Source organism: Drosophila arizonae, chromosome 5, assembly GCF_054131065.1.
Source record: "Drosophila arizonae isolate 15081-1271.41 chromosome 5, UAZ_ARI_1.0, whole genome shotgun sequence".
NCBI lineage: Eukaryota > Metazoa > Arthropoda > Insecta > Diptera > Drosophilidae > Drosophila > Drosophila arizonae.
Genome location: NC_142925.1, coordinates 10,304,099 through 10,319,375, shown reverse-complemented (window position 1 = coordinate 10,319,375; position 15,277 = coordinate 10,304,099). Strand labels below are relative to the sequence as shown.

Genomic DNA, 15,277 nt, shown 5'->3' with positions numbered 1-15,277 from the left:
CTGCCACTCTCGCTGCACTTAATCGCGGTGGCAACGCCGTTGCGAAGTATATACAGAAATCAAATAAGAATTTTTTGCAAATCGGAAACGCGCTTAAATAACAATAATAATAACAATAAAATCAATACATAAACAATAAAAATTCCAAATCGTAATGAAACTGGAGGAGCTATTGACAAAGGGTGCTCCGTCGCCGCAAGAAGACGACGACGACGACGAAAAGGCGGAGTCGAAAACAAAAGCCACAAATGCCTCTGATGAGGGGGTGGAGAATGCTGAAGATGCTGCCGAGGAGTCTGCTGAAAAAGAAAGCGCAACGGGCAAGAAAAAAGGCACACGCAAAAAACGTTCGCTTAATTGGGAAGAGGCTGAGCGGGGCCTCCTATTAGAAGTGATCAAAACAAAAGTTGCATACGTTGAGAATCGGAGCGTCGATGCAAAAAGCATCAAGGCCAAGAGACTGGCCTGGTCGCAAATAACCAAACAGTAAGTTTAGATAAAATTATAATTACGCATTTCAATCAATTAATTATGCATTTCCACAGATTCAATGCGCTGAACTTTCGCCATCGACTGCTCGAACAGATCCAGGTGCAATGGCGCAGCATGAAGAATTCGGCGAAGCGTGAACATCAGCAGAAGCAGCCCAAGTCGGAGGCGCTAGAGGGCATGCGCATGATAGAGTTTATGGAGGAGCTGCAAAAGGATCCGGTGTCGTCGCGCAGTCAAACGCGCAGTGGCACCAATGGTGCCCTCAAAAAAGAGCTACTCGAACTGGACGAGGATGAGGATATGCCGCTGGCCGCATTGCCGAATTCCACAAATGCCAGCGAGGATACGCTACAGACATCAACCATGGCCATACCCTCGCCACCGCCCTCCACCGGCGGCGGCGACTCGCAGCAAGAGAGCGCATCTAATCCACTGCAATCTGCGTCCAATCAACGACGCAAACGGGTCAAAGCCAAAGGGTTGCTAAACTTAAAAGAGGACCCAGACACAGGCAACGGTGCAGCAACACAGGACAATGACAACGAGAAGACTTCACCAATACGCAAAAGACGACAGCGCAAGGTGAGTAGATTTAGTACACATTTATAAATTAGTTCCCATTTAATATATTTTCTCTCTGCCATTCACAGCATTCACAAGCTCAATCATTGCTCTCCGAGGATGAGCTGCCTGCGGCCAGTGGCACTGCAGTTGGCTCACAATATACACCAATAGCAGCTGCGGCTGCAGCAGCGACGTCGTCCAATGAGGGCGCCATGAGTTGCCTGGACATGGAGGAGAAATACAAGCAACAACTGTTTAAGCTACTGAAACAGGCGCGCCTAGCCGAGATTGACTATGCACGACGTGAGCATGAGCAGAAGCTACGCTTCGAGCAAATGGAGCAGGAACTCAAGCTGTCCTACTATCGCCAGGAGCAGGACCTCAAGTTGCGGCATATGCGCGAGGAGCACGATATACGATTGCGTCAACAGCGGCGCGAGCATGAGGCGCGACTCTCTGTTTACAATCTCAATAGCAACGCCCACAATGGCAATGGCGAGGTGGAGCAGCAGCAACAGCCACAGCAGCTGGCGGAACAGCCACCACCACCACTACCCGTGCCCCATGGCATGCGCTGCAATGCGAAAGCGGACTATAACAATGTGCATCTGGAGAGTGGAACGAATCAGCCACAGCCGCAAGCATCGACATCGTCAAGCAGCAGCAGCACGGAAGCAGCGCTGGCGCTCAATGCCAATTCCTTGACTTACAACTAGTAGTTGCACACACACACACACACACACACACACACACACACACACACACACTACAAACACACACACTCACAAATAATACGCATTGCCAGCATTTAGTGGGCGACAAGTGGAACTAGCTTGAAATGCGTCTAGCAAAATGTAGCCGACTCTCCGAAGAAAAAAAACTGTCTCAAAAGACAAACCCAGACTAATCCATGAATATATATATATATATAGATATATAGAAATATGAATACGTATTCATATGCGAATATACTCTCGTTGCCACAGACATGACTCGAATGGACTGTTCTCTTCCTTTTTCCGATTTGATTTGACAGACAACCAAACCTAGCAACCAACAAGAAACAAACATTTGCATTTCTTTTGATATTAGTATTATTATTATTATTATTATTATATATTATGAATATGAATTTCACAAGCGGTTGTGTCGCAACAAACACGCAAAATACTCAAACTCGATGAATCAATTAATCGAATTTCAGCATAAGTTTTTACCACATTCTCGCATGACAGTAATCCCACATCCGATCCCAGTCAGTATTCTATTTTTGCCACTGTATTAGAACCTCTCTTTGAGACCCATCAAGCAGCTATGTTAAGTTTATAATTTCATATTAATTATAATATATGTATGTGTATACACATATGTATTTTTTTTTAATTTTATATATAAATACTTATACGATAATTGTACATCTATGTAGTTGTATTTTGTATGTTGTTTGTGTGCATACATTTAATATATATAAAAATATATATATATAAACTTTTTATATAGCTGTCGTGTACTCGATTAAGATTACATTTTTTGTAAGCTAAACACGATTGTCTTTTAAGGTACATTGCTAAGGTATACTCCCCCCTACACACACAGACACACTAATACACACGCTCGTATATGTACCCCGTTGTACACTTTGTGTTGTATAGCGCTGTAATACCCTGTAACTTTGCTTTAGCTTACTACTAAATGACATTAATTCAAGCAAAGGACAATTAAACAATTAGTTAAAGAAAATACATAAAGCAATAGATGTGTTTCAATTGTAATTTAAGGTGGAATATGCTATCATAATTAACTTTATACTAAACCGACAAAGACAAACCAAGTAAGCCAAGTGGAATTCCAAACTGTTCCTACAATTACGATAAAACCTATGGCTCAGTAGGAAGTAGATCGTCAGTATACGAGTGCCGAATACTATTTGTATTTTTATACTTTTGTACACATTCCGAAAACACATTCAGCGAAAAGTAATACGTTAACTAGACAAAATGAAGGATCTTGATCTGACACTGGATTGTATGGAAAATGCGCGCTTCAACTTCATCTATGGCAGTATAGTCACCCATGTGGAGTCTCCGTTCTCAGAAACTGAGTTGCTGTGCCTCGCGATGATCTATCATAAGTTTGTACTTTCGAATGGACCAAAAGCTAAATATATGACGCACAGGCAATTGGGGAATTTCATAATGCAAATGTTTCGGGTTACCGACACTGACATTAATGGTCGAGTTGTGGCTGTTGTTAGCGACGATCCAGAATGTACAGATCCGAAATTCTCACAGGATCGTCATTGTACACTGCCATCGTTTGTGAAAATGTTTACCACCTATTTCGTAAGCGATCTCGAGGAGCGCATGATATTTGTCTATAGCGTTTGTATAACAGTTCCTATATATCCGAATTCTACTTAACTTTTTCGATATTCGTTTCCAGATTTATGATGAGAATCGTCTTGGCTATTTGAATCGTGAGCATGTGATGCGGTTCGTTGAGAAATTCTTCGTCGGGGAGGATGAGGATGAGCAGATTGAAATGCGCACGGTAAGTCAATGATATAATATATGTAAATGGCTACTGTATATTTATTTATACTGCTTGCAGGACATGCTGGAATTAATATTTATCAAATTTGATCTCGATAAGGATTTGCAAATATCCTTTGACGAATATGCCGAAATAGTACGCAAGCAGCCAGTGCTTCTCGAATTCCTAGGCACCGTCTTCCCATCGAAGGTCCAATTGAATACTGTTGCCCTTTGTGTCAATTTATACTGAATTTTACAAAAGAAAAATTTTTTCATTTTATTGAAAGTGTTCCATATAGTGCATTAAAAATGAAATAAAATTGTAAGTTTAATAATCTGAAAATATAATTTTTATAGCTATAGCTTTAGTGACATACTATGCCTAATTTTTAGTGGTAAATATAGTATGTAAGTATAAGTATAGTATGTAAATATAAGCATTATAATGTGAAAGTTTAGACTAATAGTTTCAAATGGACTACAATTGACTTACATATCTCTTAGAACAAGAAATAAAAATTCTATGATTTTTTATACGCTTGAAATCTATGCAGGCATGCACATGCAGTGTACGGTTTATACCCGTTGCCATGAGGTAAGAGAAAGAACAAAAGTTTAATTTTCTTTTCTGTATTGCCACTAAATTTGATTTAAAAAAAAATTGCTCTCAAGTTATGCACTGTGTTATGCGTGGGAAGACTATTACAGCTTGATAAATCTGTGAGCAGAAACAGAGAACCTGAGTATATAATAGATTTGAGCGAAAACTTCATACATACATATGTACATAGTATGTATATGCCCACCCGCATATACCCCAACACACACACACATACACATAATTCAGAGCTAACGGCTGATCACCGCCATAATCGAAGGGTATTTGTTGTTAAGCACTCTCGTTTGGAGCATTCTCGTTTATATGTTGCGTTCTGCATTTCTCCAATCCGCTTTGGCGCCCCATTGTCGAAAACCGAGTTGGATTTTTGCATTACAAATGATATGGCTAGCGTGACCGTCCGTCTGTCCATCCGTTCGTACGTTTCTATAACGCACATGAAACACAAAGTTGAAACAAAACAGAGAAGAAATGAAAACAGAATTCCATTTTTTTTTCTTTTCTTTTGCGACTTTGCAGCAATTCTTCCTGTCCGCTCGTCATGGCTCGACTTCAGTTTGCACGGCTCAGTCGTAGGCGAAGGTTGGAACTAGTGCAGAGCGGCAATTGCACAAGGAAATTTGAATAATAGTGGAACTAGTGCAGCGCCACAGCCAAGAGCAGAACGAACTGTAAAATAAACAAAAAGAACCGCAAGTTCAACTGTTGAAAAGAAGAGACATAAGAAAGAAATCAAATAATTTAAAAAACAAAAATACAATGCTGCTGTTCTATGCAAAATATGCATTTCTCTTCTGGCTGTTCATAGACGACAATCAGGGCGATTTGATACTCATGCGTGAGCTCTCCAAGGAGGAGCTGCTGCTCAATGTGACCGCCTGCACCAAGCGCTGCCTGCTCACAATACCGAATAAGGTGACACCAATTGAGCGTAACTCAAGATCGTGCTCTATAAATCTTTCTCTCTCTCTCTCTCTCTCTCTCTCTCTCCCTCTTTCGTTCTCTTTCGCAGAATTTTTCAAGCTGTTACGGTTACTGTAGTGAAAATGGAACGGATTTAATGCCCGCAACTCCGCACAAAATACAGGAGAACTTCTTCTTGAATCTCGTTTGCCGCACAGAGTCGGAGCTCTCATTTCGCATCAAGTGGGTGCAGCATGCGCGCGATAATGCCACACAGGCTATGCCAGATGCCATGTTTATCATTCGGTTTGACAGAATTTTCGATGACGTCAATCTTGAATCGACTTTCTATGTGGTAGGTAGAGCGTTTCGAGCCACCCACTTACCAATATCTATCTAAAATCTTGAATCTCTTTCAGTCCGATGAGAGTTTCTTTACCTTAAAGGATCTGGAAGCAATTGCCGCGCATAATATTACAGCGCTGGCTGTGCACGCCGATGGCGCCTATTCGTTTATAGCCATCCAGGAGAGCTATCGGACACTGAAGCGCGGCTACCAGCCGAGCAAGATGGGCAACGTTCGGCTGAAAGAATTCGAAGAGCAGCCCGGCGATAGGCAGCACATTGCAGCAAAAGTGGAATGGCAGCCATCTGCAGGTAAGTCTTATACAGAAGTCTTATACAATTTAAGTTATCTAATATTCAATCACTCTGCTTGCAGAACGCAATTGTTACTTTGATATGATCTACTTCTCGAAGGACAGTCAAATTATGGACGCGCCCACGCCCATTGAGTTTCGAGACGTAAATATTCAGACGTTTATATTTTGCTTATGCTCAAACCTTAACCGTCTTTCACCTTTGCAGCCTCGCAGCCTCTACAGCTATACGATACCGAATTTGAAATTTGGCGAGCAGTTCATGGTGGGCATTCGCACGGTTAATATCATGAACATGCTGGAGAGCTCACTGCAATGGCTGGTACTCCACGTGCCCAGCTGCCTGGATTGGTTCCATTACAACTATACCCTGTGTCGTAAGTTGAAATGATCTGAATAGTTGAAAGCAGACTAAAAAACTGTTAAACTAGGCCAAATTCCCTACATTAATGGTATACTGTGTAAAATATGTTTATCGGGATATATTCGTTTTAAACGAGTGTCTTTTATTAATGCTTCTTCCTCTCTTGCAGCTCCACTGAAGCCCGTCAATGTTAGCGTGCAACAATCCCATTTCGACCAGGATATATTGACACTGAATATTAGTTGGGCTCGGCCACGACAATTGCCGGATAACTATACGCTGTACATATTCGATCTGCACGTGAATAGCAATCACATGAAGTATTTAGTGGATGGTAGTGCTAATCATTATTATATACCAAATATCACAATACTTGGTGCCAGTTTTGAGGTGCATTTAGTGGCCTACACAGAGGGCGGACGGAATGCCACAGTTCTGCCCGTAGATAAGATTGATTTGCAGTTCTGGATGCTGGGTACGTTTCGTTAACAATTATAAATGAGTTATGCATATTTGTATAATTTTTATTATTTTCCAGAAAGCACGCAGATTAACTTCATGGTGTTATTTATTGTAACGCTGTGTTTGATACTTGGCCTGTGTTGGCTGTCGCTGCGTAGGCAAAAGCAACGACAAGAGTGTCAGAAGCTGGAGACGAAGGAGCTGAAGGCAGCTCCAAATCAGTCAAGCGACTTTCACTTGTCCTTGGTCAACAACAACAGTAGCAGGCTGTTAGCCACGCTCGCTGCCGAGGATAACTTTGAATTGGATGATGAGCTGGAGGTAGACCCGCATGCTGTGCTGCTGCAGGATGTGCTAGGCGAGGGCGCGTTTGGCCTAGTGCGTCGTGGTGTCTACAAACAGCGTCAGGTGGCTGTGAAGCTGCTCAAAGGTAAGAAAAATAGCCTAAGAAATCAAACTGTTTGTTTAAGGATTCTGTTTCTAGATCACCCCAATGAGGAGGATGTGCAGGCATTCAAGTGTGAAATCGAAATGTTACGCGCCGTGGGCAGGCATCCGAATATTGTGGGAATTGTTGGCTACTCGACCAGGTGCAGCAATCGCATGATGCTGCTTACCGAATACTGCGGCCTGGGCAGCCTTCAGAATTATTTGCGGCAAGCAACTACCTTGATTTCCCTCATAGAAACTATCTAATGCATTTATTCCACAGTGACGAATGGAAATTCCAGCAGGAGCGCAGCGCACGGAATATGCATGTCAAGCTTAATCTAGTCCAGCAGAAGCATCACTCAATGCGTTCTGGGCATCTCTCGTATAACGATACACGTATTGAGGATATAAATCGATCCATGTTGTCCACCCTGGAAGAGGAATCCGAGACGGATCTCTCAAGGAACAGCAGCCGCCAAGATACCAGCTTCAAATGGAACAAGGGCACACTTGCTGCCGACAACAAATCCTATGGACTGCACGGCATTGAGAATATTGAGGCGAATGCAGGACCAACAGTTGCTGCTGTGGCAACTCTGAAGAACCTATTGAAGCGCAGTCAAAAGGAGAAGCAGTCAGACAAAAATACCTGCTGCACGGCTAGCTTTGAAAATCAGGAGTACTTCAATACACCAGCGGTTGAGCAAGAACTGGAAAGGCAACCACTGAAATATGCCGATCTATTGGATATTGCGCAACAGGTGGCTGTGGGCATGGTAAGGGCATAGATAGAGCAAAAAATGTATGGGATGATAATGACTTCTATCCACAGGACTTTTTGGCACAGAATAAAATTGTGCATCGAGATTTGGCTGCACGAAACGTGCTCATCTCCATGGATCTCACCATCAAAATAGCAGACTTTGGGCAAGCATATATTGTATATATATTATGGCATACATATTAATTAAACTTAACTTTTATTAACAGTCTGAGTCGTGATGTCTACCATGAGAATGTTTATCGTAAATCTGGAGGCAGTGGCAAGCTGCCCATCAAGTGGTTGGCCTTGGAGTCGCTGACCCACCAGGTGTACACCAGCCAGAGCGATGTGTAAGAATGTGATCTATGTATGTCTGCTATACAGAATTTATATATTTGTATTTACTTTCTGCTTTCAGTTGGTCCTTTGGGGTGCTGCTGTATGAGATTACCACACTGGGCGGCATGCCGTATCCTTCCATCTCGCCCAGAGATTTGCTGCAGCTGCTGCGTCAGGGACAGCGCATGAAACAGCCCGAAGGCTGCACAGATGAAGTGTATGTACATAGCTGAGATAAGAGTAGATAAGTAAAACATATATATAAAATATAATTGTCTTTACAGATTTGCTCTAATGACAAGCTGCTGGTGCTCCATACCGGGAAATCGACCCACATTTGCCCAACTCAAACAGCAGCTCGATGCGATGATCCTGGCCAGCAATGAGCAGCCAATGCGGCTACAGAAGCAGCTAAAGCGACAGCTAACTCAAACTGACAATCCACATAGGCATGTGCTATATAGTATAGTTAATAGTCTCTAACTAAATCTAAATCTAATTCAAAATCTCATTTCAATTCACAGCAAAGTGGAGCAACTGCCTCAACATGATGAACCCTATTTGCAACCTTGTGCTTAACTTTGTTTTTAGTCTTTGTTTTTATTTTTTTTTTTTGTCTTCATTCAAAATGTTTTACCTTGTGCAATACATTTTCAACAAAGTTTCTAAGGAAAACATATGCTGACTATATGTGCAACACATGATAAGCTCTCTGAGATATTGTAGAGCATATTGTAATTGTTAAACTATGAAAACTCTATCTAGACAAGAGAAAATTTATATATAATGAAAAAGAAACGTAACTTTTAAGCATTCCTGTTATAATCTTCCAGTTCTTATAAAGCGCGACTTAAATGACATTTGACTTCCTCTGTAAATAAAATAGTTATTTTTAGCATAGTTCACTTTAATAATAGAGCTTCCACTTCTGGTAAGCTTATCCATTTTTTGCTACTTGGAGCCATCAGTCAGAATTCGTTTCCTTTGGTAGCTTTCGAATTTTGATGATCAGAAAATTCGAAAGGGCCGTGTAGAAAACGTTTTTAACTTTTGTCAAATTTTACCTAGAACTAAATTGGGTTTATTTTTGATTTGAATAACATAGCTAGGAAATGTGCCAACACTGCTGCCGCATGGAATGGACCCCATGCGAACCGATACCCTATGCCTGTCCCCTCTGTCCGGTGCGCCAGCTGTCCGATTGCTGCAATGGATCCAGCAATGGGAATTGTAGATTAAAGTATCCGTCGTCCCATAACAAGTCCTTGTTGAAGCACTCCGATCTATGCAAAGACATATCGGAGCTATATTCGTATGTGGTTTCGGCTAAACGTAACAAGCTGAGGCGGACCAAACGCCGGTGCATTCCCAGATGGAACGAAACCAATAAGAGTGTTATTCCAGCGGCATTCGTTGACCCCGAGCAACAGAAACCACGGGAAGAGGATACCTGGACGTGGAAGTCTCGCTTTCCCGTATCTGCGAAGGTGTTGCCTGTTCAACCGCGAGTGGCTGTACTCCCCTCCAAATGGGACAGGACTGCTGATCAACTGCCCCAGAGCTAATTCTTTTATAGTATACCCTGCACATCCACACACCCATATACAATCGCAATGTAAACAGACAACAGTTTCGCAAGTATGAGTATGTAGTATATCCATCGAAGAACGGAGGTACCACACCTATTGCTCTTTTCTTAGTTGTGTTATTAAAAATCAAAATATATTTTGAATGGCAACACCACAAAACTGAATTGTTTTATAGCTCAATTTAAAATTCTTGTAGATGGACAGATTGGTTGAAGATAAAACTACATTATATATATATATGTATATATAAACGTAAATACTTTAAATAATCTTTGAATGAAATATGCTTTTGTTTCCTTTTAACCACAAAAATGTATTTAATCATTTTATAGACATAAATCGATTTTAGATTTTACAACTATTTAATCCCCCAAATTTTAAAAAGGTTTTATACATTAAGATAATAATAATTGTAGTTGACTTAGATACCAATATGACTACAAAAATACACGACGTTTATGCATATTTCAGTGTATATGATTCGTATAAGACTTGTATAAGAGTGAGAAGCGATTGCCTCAGCAGAAAATATATTTACAATTGACCATTTATATAAGGAACAATTAAGGAAAACTAGTTTGTGACAAAGTAGGATATGGAAATTAAAAAATTTAAATTTAAATAATAAAAATACAATTTTTAAATGAAAAGAGAACTTAAAAATCAGCGAGAAAGATAAAAAAAAAAATAATTGGATACAAAACGAAATCAAGAAAATTTTAAAATTGAATTTTAAAACTAAAAATATTAAATATATTCTTTTAAATTGAAACTTATCCAGAAATTATTTAAGGGAATATCATTTGTGACAAACTGATATGTGACTATTCTAAAGTTTGAATTTAGAAAATAAAAAATTATATAATACAAACTCAAAATCAAATTTGGATCTACTATAAAAAAAATCTTTAAGAAAAAATCGAGAGCTCTAGAAAAAACAGCCTACAAATATGCATAAATACACGTAGATCAGGTATATTATGACAATTTTTATAAGGTATAAATCGTGTTATATATATAGTATGTATATATATTTAATATTTTTACATAGCACTCGTTTTTTCTTTGGACATTTGCTGATTTTTTGTGCAGCTTAGCTAGTGACGACTGTAGCCAAGTCCGAGTATGTTGCGCGCCTGTAAGAGAGAGAATTAAGTTGAATTACTTTTATAGATTAAGTTAGATCAATATACCGTTATGAAAGCAGAGTTAAAGGAACGTTGAAATGTCTGCGTCATGCCCTCAGTTTGAGCCAAAGCCATCTGCAACTGGACAGCCTCATCCATGCGATTCTTGAGGAACTCCCACGTCTGGGCGTGTCCCGCTGAGGTGTCCTGCAGCATATACAGCTCCGTCATCTTCATAATGGTGGCCAGGCCAACGCGACGCGTATACCAGCCAAACTGTTGAGCAATGAAGGCAAATGAATATATGGACAGAGATTCGTTTTAGTCAAGCTCACATCGACGGAACGATCGCCGGAATAGTAGCAAATATCATCGACTAGGGTGAGCACTTGTGCCAGTGCTGTGGATGCATTTGCCGGCTGTGCTATCAGTGCCATGGCCTGGGGCCATTGCTTCTTGAACGGCTCAATCATGCTGAGGCGCTGGCGCACCGCTTGGACTAGGAAATCCAGCGGATCACCGACCTCCTTTTGGCCATTGTCCGTTCTCTTCTGCAGACTCTGCACCAGCTCTGCATTACACTTGCCATTGAAATGGGAGACGAGTGCAAAGCCGCCATCGGGAAACATGCCATGGACGACGCTCGGAAAGCCGCTCTCTTCGGCGCCCTGAACAATCGCTTGCTTGGTCCAGCCAAGCTCCGGCACATGCAGCAGCGCTGCATCCAGTATACGCGTTCGTATGGCATCCACCTTGGCCTGCTTGGCTGACTGCTCCCCATCGGGTGGCGCACCACCGCCACCTATTCCAGCACCGCCGCCCGCATCGCTCATTGTGGCTTTGTATGCCTTCTGTTCGGCTGCATCGCGCTCCCTCTCGCGTTGCTCCTCACGCGCTCGAAACTCATCCAAGTTGTCGCTGCTCGAGGAGTAGCTGCGTCCCACAGCGTAGCTGGGCAAGAATACTGGGCGCTGCTGTTGCAGTGTGAGCACGGCGGCGGGTGTAACGGTGCTAATGGCCAGCCAGCAGCCTTGTGCATCTGCAAATCATTTAATCAATCAATCAAGTATAACAGAACTTCTCTTTGGGAATACAGTTGAATTTATATATAAGAATGTTTTAATTGCAAAAATGTTTTTATTTCACAATAATGTGAAACTCTCAATTTAATACATTCAAGTGTTAATTCATATTCCAATCGTCATTCTGTTTTGGGTTGACATAGGAAATATATTTTAGGAATATGACGTTTTTTTCTTTCAAAAATATTCATTATCTTGAGCTTAAGCTGATAAGGCTTCTGTAAACCTTTTTTTATGATTTAAAAGTTTTTATATTGGCTGTTTACAATATACTTGAAGGATCATAATTTTGAAACTTCATAAACTCTACCCTTAGTCATTAAATTATGTCAATATATTATATCAGTGATTCTACTTTATGGCCAGCATAATTGAGGTAACCCCAGGTGGCAGGTTAATTTTTAAACACATATTTAATATTCAGTTGACAATTTGTTCCACATTTCGTGTGGAGTTGTGGTTTCCCCCTTTGCTCTAATTAGTTTGAAGGTCAGCTAAAACAAGGCAAAGATCACAGTACGGCGTCGTTCGCTTTGCTGTGTCATTAATTAACACCTTTTTGGAGGCGACAGGTGAGCAGAGAGCACAGTTAGCTTGGTCAATTAGCACCTGTTGACCGTAAAAACACACAAAAATAAACAAATACACATAGTATATGTATAGAAAAAAAAAATGCAATTATGATTGTCGGATAAATTTCGTTTTCATTTACGTTCGATCAAAGGAGATATAAACATAGAAACAGATGCTTTTGATTTGTCTTTTGTCCAATTTTTAGTCCGATTGGATCATTTTTTTGCGCTTTATCGAGCTCTGCTCCACATTATCGCTGGTCAGCAGGTAGAGCACGCGCAGTGACTCCAGTCCCGTTATGGACCCGGCCAACACCTCGAGCTTCTCCTCTCGCCCAATGTCCGGCAAATGGCCATCTCCCTCGCCGCCGTCCATCCCGCTGTTGGTTATGTTCACGGCCAGCATATTGAGCTGCTTCTGCATTAGCTCGTCGTCGGATGAGCTCTGGCCATTGAGCACCCGTTCCTTGTACGCCTTGTAGTGGGCGAGGGAGAAGTTTAGGGCTTTGCTTAGGGGTTCCAGGAATCGCTGCTCAATCTCTGGCAGCACATCCCAGAATCCCGTTCGGTTCTCAAGGTCAGCCATGGCAAAGTACCGCACCATGTTCAGGGCATTCGATATGGTCACCGAATGCATCAAAAGGTCCGATTTCACGTCTTGGGGGAGCACGCAAACACACCGCAGCACCATGGACCGGAACTGTACTCCGCTGTAGACCTCGCTCAGGGGCACCTTCAGCTCCATTTGCGCAGCAGCCAAATCCTTATACATTCCCGCCAGATAGCCCAAGATGCCGTCGTGCTGCACAGTTTCCAGCAGGTTTTTCAATATGAAATACTTGGCTGTATCCTCGAAGGCGAGTATATAGTGATGCAGCACCTGGAGGCCCAGTTGACGCAGCGACTCCTGCGAGGAATAGCCCGTTATCTTGCAGAGCACCTCACAGTAGCGCTTGTGCACCTCCAAATCCAACGAACGCTGCGGCACAGGCTCCGTCAGGATGCTGAGCGCATAATCATTCAAGCGTAATCCACAATGCTGCATCGGCGGCTCCGGTTGCTCCAGCAGCACCGAGACCAAGTATAGACACGATTCGAATAAATGCAGTGGGGCATAGACTTTGGGCGCGCTCTTGGGCAGCAATTGGCCCACGAGCAGAGCGTGATAATACATGGCCAGGGCGGGCAGTGGGAGTTTCTCGTCGATTAGGAAGATATTGTGGCTGCTCATCTCGTAGACACCCTTTTCAGCGTCCAGGCGACGTTTCCAGCGGGCGCGCTGCTCCACCAGGCAGAGCAGATAGTAGGGATCCCCCAGCAATCGGGAGGCGTCCGTTACCAGAGTGTGCAGTACCTGCTGGACATATGATTGTGTTTTGCCCGCCTTGGCGCGGGCTTGGAGATAACTTTGCTGAGTCAACTCCGGCCGCAGGCGCCACGGACTGGGCGTACAGATGTGCGCTTGTCCCGGCTCGAGCAATCGCTTCGGTACATTGCTCAGCTCGAGCAGGGCCAGTGGTTTGCCCAGCAGCTGAATCAGGAAGCAGGTTAAGGCATTACGACGATTCAGGCCACAATCCCGAAAGACCGATGTGTTGCAATCCTGCTCGAGGACCACCTTCAAGAGTGGTTCGTAGCACAGATCGATGGTGATGTAATGCGCCAGCATTTCCTCGATTTGTTTGTCCTGCTCCAGCAGATTGGCCTGTTGCTCATCGTAGCCATCGCTGAGGTACTGCGGCAACGGCAGCTCCCGCACACGTGTAACTACAGAGGCGAGACACCACTCGATGGCCTGCGGCTTGGACTGACCCTGTCGCAGCAGCACCACTTGCAATGCGCGAAGATATGCCGAGAATATGGCTATGCTGCTGCTCTCCTCGATCTTTTCCATCAGCTCCAGCATAAACTGGTGCAGCGGCGCATATTTAGCGACGATCTTCAGCAGCTCATTGACGCAGTCGAACAACTGCGTGTCGTCCACATTTGTTTCGTCCGTTAACGTCGGTGCGCAAATTTCCGTATACATGTCCAATGCGGCGGCGGGCATGTGCGGTTCGATTTCCGCGAAGACCGCGGGGCTCTGGAAGAGCATTTTGATGCCATCGAAATCGCGCTCGTGGAGCATACGCTTAATTAGGCTTAACAGGTTCTCGGCCTCTGTTACCGGTTCCGTTTCCATTTCTACGTCCATGGTATTTTGATTTTGTTTTATTTACTTTTTTTTTGTTTTCACTTTGTTTTATTTTAACTAAAAATTCTAAATAAAATTTTGACCGGCAGCCACAGCATTTGCTTTGTCCTCTCCCCCCTGACGTATAAATCGAACGGAAAAGGAATGAAAAGTGTAAAGAAAACAGCTGTTCGCTTTGAATGCCACTCTCACTCGCACGTCTTTCGTAATGGGCGAATTGCGAAGTCCAGCACGCGCGCTTCTTTGCTTTATGTCAACAATTGTTTGATTATTGTTTAATTTACTTACTGATTGGCAGCACAAACTTTTGTAGACGTATTACTTTTTGCAAACAGCGCACATTTGCCATTTTAGCGCTCCAAATGTTGTCTGCTCAACTGATATTTGCTTCTTCTTCTGGTATTTATTTCGGGCGCCATTCAGCATGCGGCAAACAAGGTGCTGTACAGCGTTCGAAATTGTTGAATTTTGCAGCACTGTGCAGCTAGGGCTGCAAATGCATAGCTATAAATATATACAAATGCCTACTTTAATGAATAAAAATAACGTTAAATTTATCTAAAATATAGGTATAAACTATGC

The 15,277-nt window shown here is 42.6% G+C and overlaps 5 protein-coding genes and 1 long non-coding RNA gene across 7 annotated transcripts; 3 read left to right on the top strand and 3 right to left on the bottom strand.

Moving 5' to 3' along the window:
* LOC108616028 (uncharacterized) lies at positions 1-2,808 on the top strand. The gene is made up of 3 exons (XM_018010962.2): positions 1-486; positions 546-1,074; positions 1,143-2,808. Exons 1-3 carry the CDS (start codon positions 155-157, stop codon positions 1,770-1,772), a joined length of 1,491 nt encoding a protein of 496 aa, XP_017866451.1. The 5' UTR covers positions 1-154; the 3' UTR covers positions 1,773-2,808.
* Positions 2,809-3,053: 245 nt separating this feature from the next.
* Positions 3,054-3,938, top strand: LOC108616033 (calaxin). The gene is made up of 3 exons (XM_018010968.2): positions 3,054-3,437; positions 3,499-3,606; positions 3,667-3,938. Exons 1-3 carry the CDS (start codon positions 3,054-3,056, stop codon positions 3,838-3,840), a joined length of 666 nt encoding a protein of 221 aa, XP_017866457.1. The 3' UTR covers positions 3,841-3,938.
* LOC149268473 (uncharacterized) lies at positions 3,630-4,484 on the bottom strand. 2 transcript variants are annotated; one of them, XR_016270169.1, is made up of 3 exons: positions 4,370-4,484; positions 4,084-4,308; positions 3,630-3,836 (listed from the first exon to the last, which is right to left on the bottom strand). It is a non-coding gene; the product is annotated as an uncharacterized LOC149268473 (long non-coding RNA). The 2 variants fall into 2 exon arrangements; XR_016270168.1 differs by having other exon boundaries at positions 4,084-4,441.
* Positions 4,485-4,968: 484 nt separating this feature from the next.
* tor (tyrosine protein kinase receptor torso) lies at positions 4,969-9,879 on the top strand. Its single transcript, XM_018010955.2, has 14 exons — positions 4,969-5,124; positions 5,222-5,467; positions 5,532-5,769; positions 5,834-5,916; positions 5,980-6,148; positions 6,305-6,610; positions 6,674-7,027; positions 7,082-7,253; positions 7,310-7,805; positions 7,862-7,956; positions 8,020-8,142; positions 8,211-8,348; positions 8,416-8,580; positions 8,656-9,879. The coding sequence occupies exons 1-14, from the start codon at positions 4,969-4,971 to the stop codon at positions 8,708-8,710; spliced, it is 2,796 nt and encodes a 931-aa protein (XP_017866444.1). The 3' UTR covers positions 8,711-9,879.
* Positions 9,880-10,675: 796 nt separating this feature from the next.
* Coq9 (ubiquinone biosynthesis protein COQ9, mitochondrial) lies at positions 10,676-15,219 on the bottom strand. Its single transcript, XM_018010964.2, has 4 exons — positions 14,984-15,219; positions 11,183-11,886; positions 10,914-11,123; positions 10,676-10,856 (listed from the first exon to the last, which is right to left on the bottom strand). The coding sequence occupies exons 1-4, from the start codon at positions 15,042-15,044 to the stop codon at positions 10,818-10,820; spliced, it is 1,014 nt and encodes a 337-aa protein (XP_017866453.1). The 5' UTR covers positions 15,045-15,219; the 3' UTR covers positions 10,676-10,817.
* Positions 12,614-14,968, bottom strand: LOC108616023 (uncharacterized). Its single transcript, XM_018010957.2, has one exon. The coding sequence runs from the start codon at positions 14,693-14,695 to the stop codon at positions 12,704-12,706; it is 1,992 nt and encodes a 663-aa protein (XP_017866446.1). The 5' UTR covers positions 14,696-14,968; the 3' UTR covers positions 12,614-12,703.
* Positions 15,220-15,277: the final 58 nt, after the last annotated feature.

Bases quoted from the DNA above. Each gene is read 5' to 3' on its own strand.
- LOC108616028 (XM_018010962.2), top strand. From the start codon at position 155: ATGAAACTGGAGGAGCTATTGACAAAGGGTGCTCCGTCGCCGCAAGAA. The intron at 487-545 runs GTAAGTTTAGAT...GCATTTCCACAG, and splicing joins TGGTCGCAAATAACCAAACA to ATTCAATGCGCTGAACTTTC. The intron at 1,075-1,142 runs GTGAGTAGATTT...TGCCATTCACAG, and splicing joins GCAAAAGACGACAGCGCAAG to CATTCACAAGCTCAATCATT.
- LOC108616033 (XM_018010968.2), top strand. From the start codon at position 3,054: ATGAAGGATCTTGATCTGACACTGGATTGTATGGAAAATGCGCGCTTC. The intron at 3,438-3,498 runs GTTTGTATAACA...ATTCGTTTCCAG, and splicing joins GCATGATATTTGTCTATAGC to ATTTATGATGAGAATCGTCT. The intron at 3,607-3,666 runs GTAAGTCAATGA...TACTGCTTGCAG, and splicing joins AGCAGATTGAAATGCGCACG to GACATGCTGGAATTAATATT.
- tor (XM_018010955.2), top strand. From the start codon at position 4,969: ATGCTGCTGTTCTATGCAAAATATGCATTTCTCTTCTGGCTGTTCATA. The intron at 6,611-6,673 runs GTACGTTTCGTT...ATTATTTTCCAG, and splicing joins TTTGCAGTTCTGGATGCTGG to AAAGCACGCAGATTAACTTC. The intron at 8,143-8,210 runs GTAAGAATGTGA...TTCTGCTTTCAG, and splicing joins TACACCAGCCAGAGCGATGT to TTGGTCCTTTGGGGTGCTGC.
- LOC108616023 (XM_018010957.2), bottom strand. From the start codon at position 14,695: ATGGACGTAGAAATGGAAACGGAACCGGTAACAGAGGCCGAGAACCTG.
- Coq9 (XM_018010964.2), bottom strand. From the start codon at position 15,044: ATGGCAAATGTGCGCTGTTTGCAAAAAGTAATACGTCTACAAAAGTTT. The intron at 11,887-14,983 runs GTAAGTAAATTA...AATGATTTGCAG, and splicing joins AAAGTTTGTGCTGCCAATCA to ATGCACAAGGCTGCTGGCTG. The intron at 10,857-10,913 runs GTATATTGATCT...TCTCTCTTACAG, and splicing joins TTAACTCTGCTTTCATAACG to GCGCGCAACATACTCGGACT.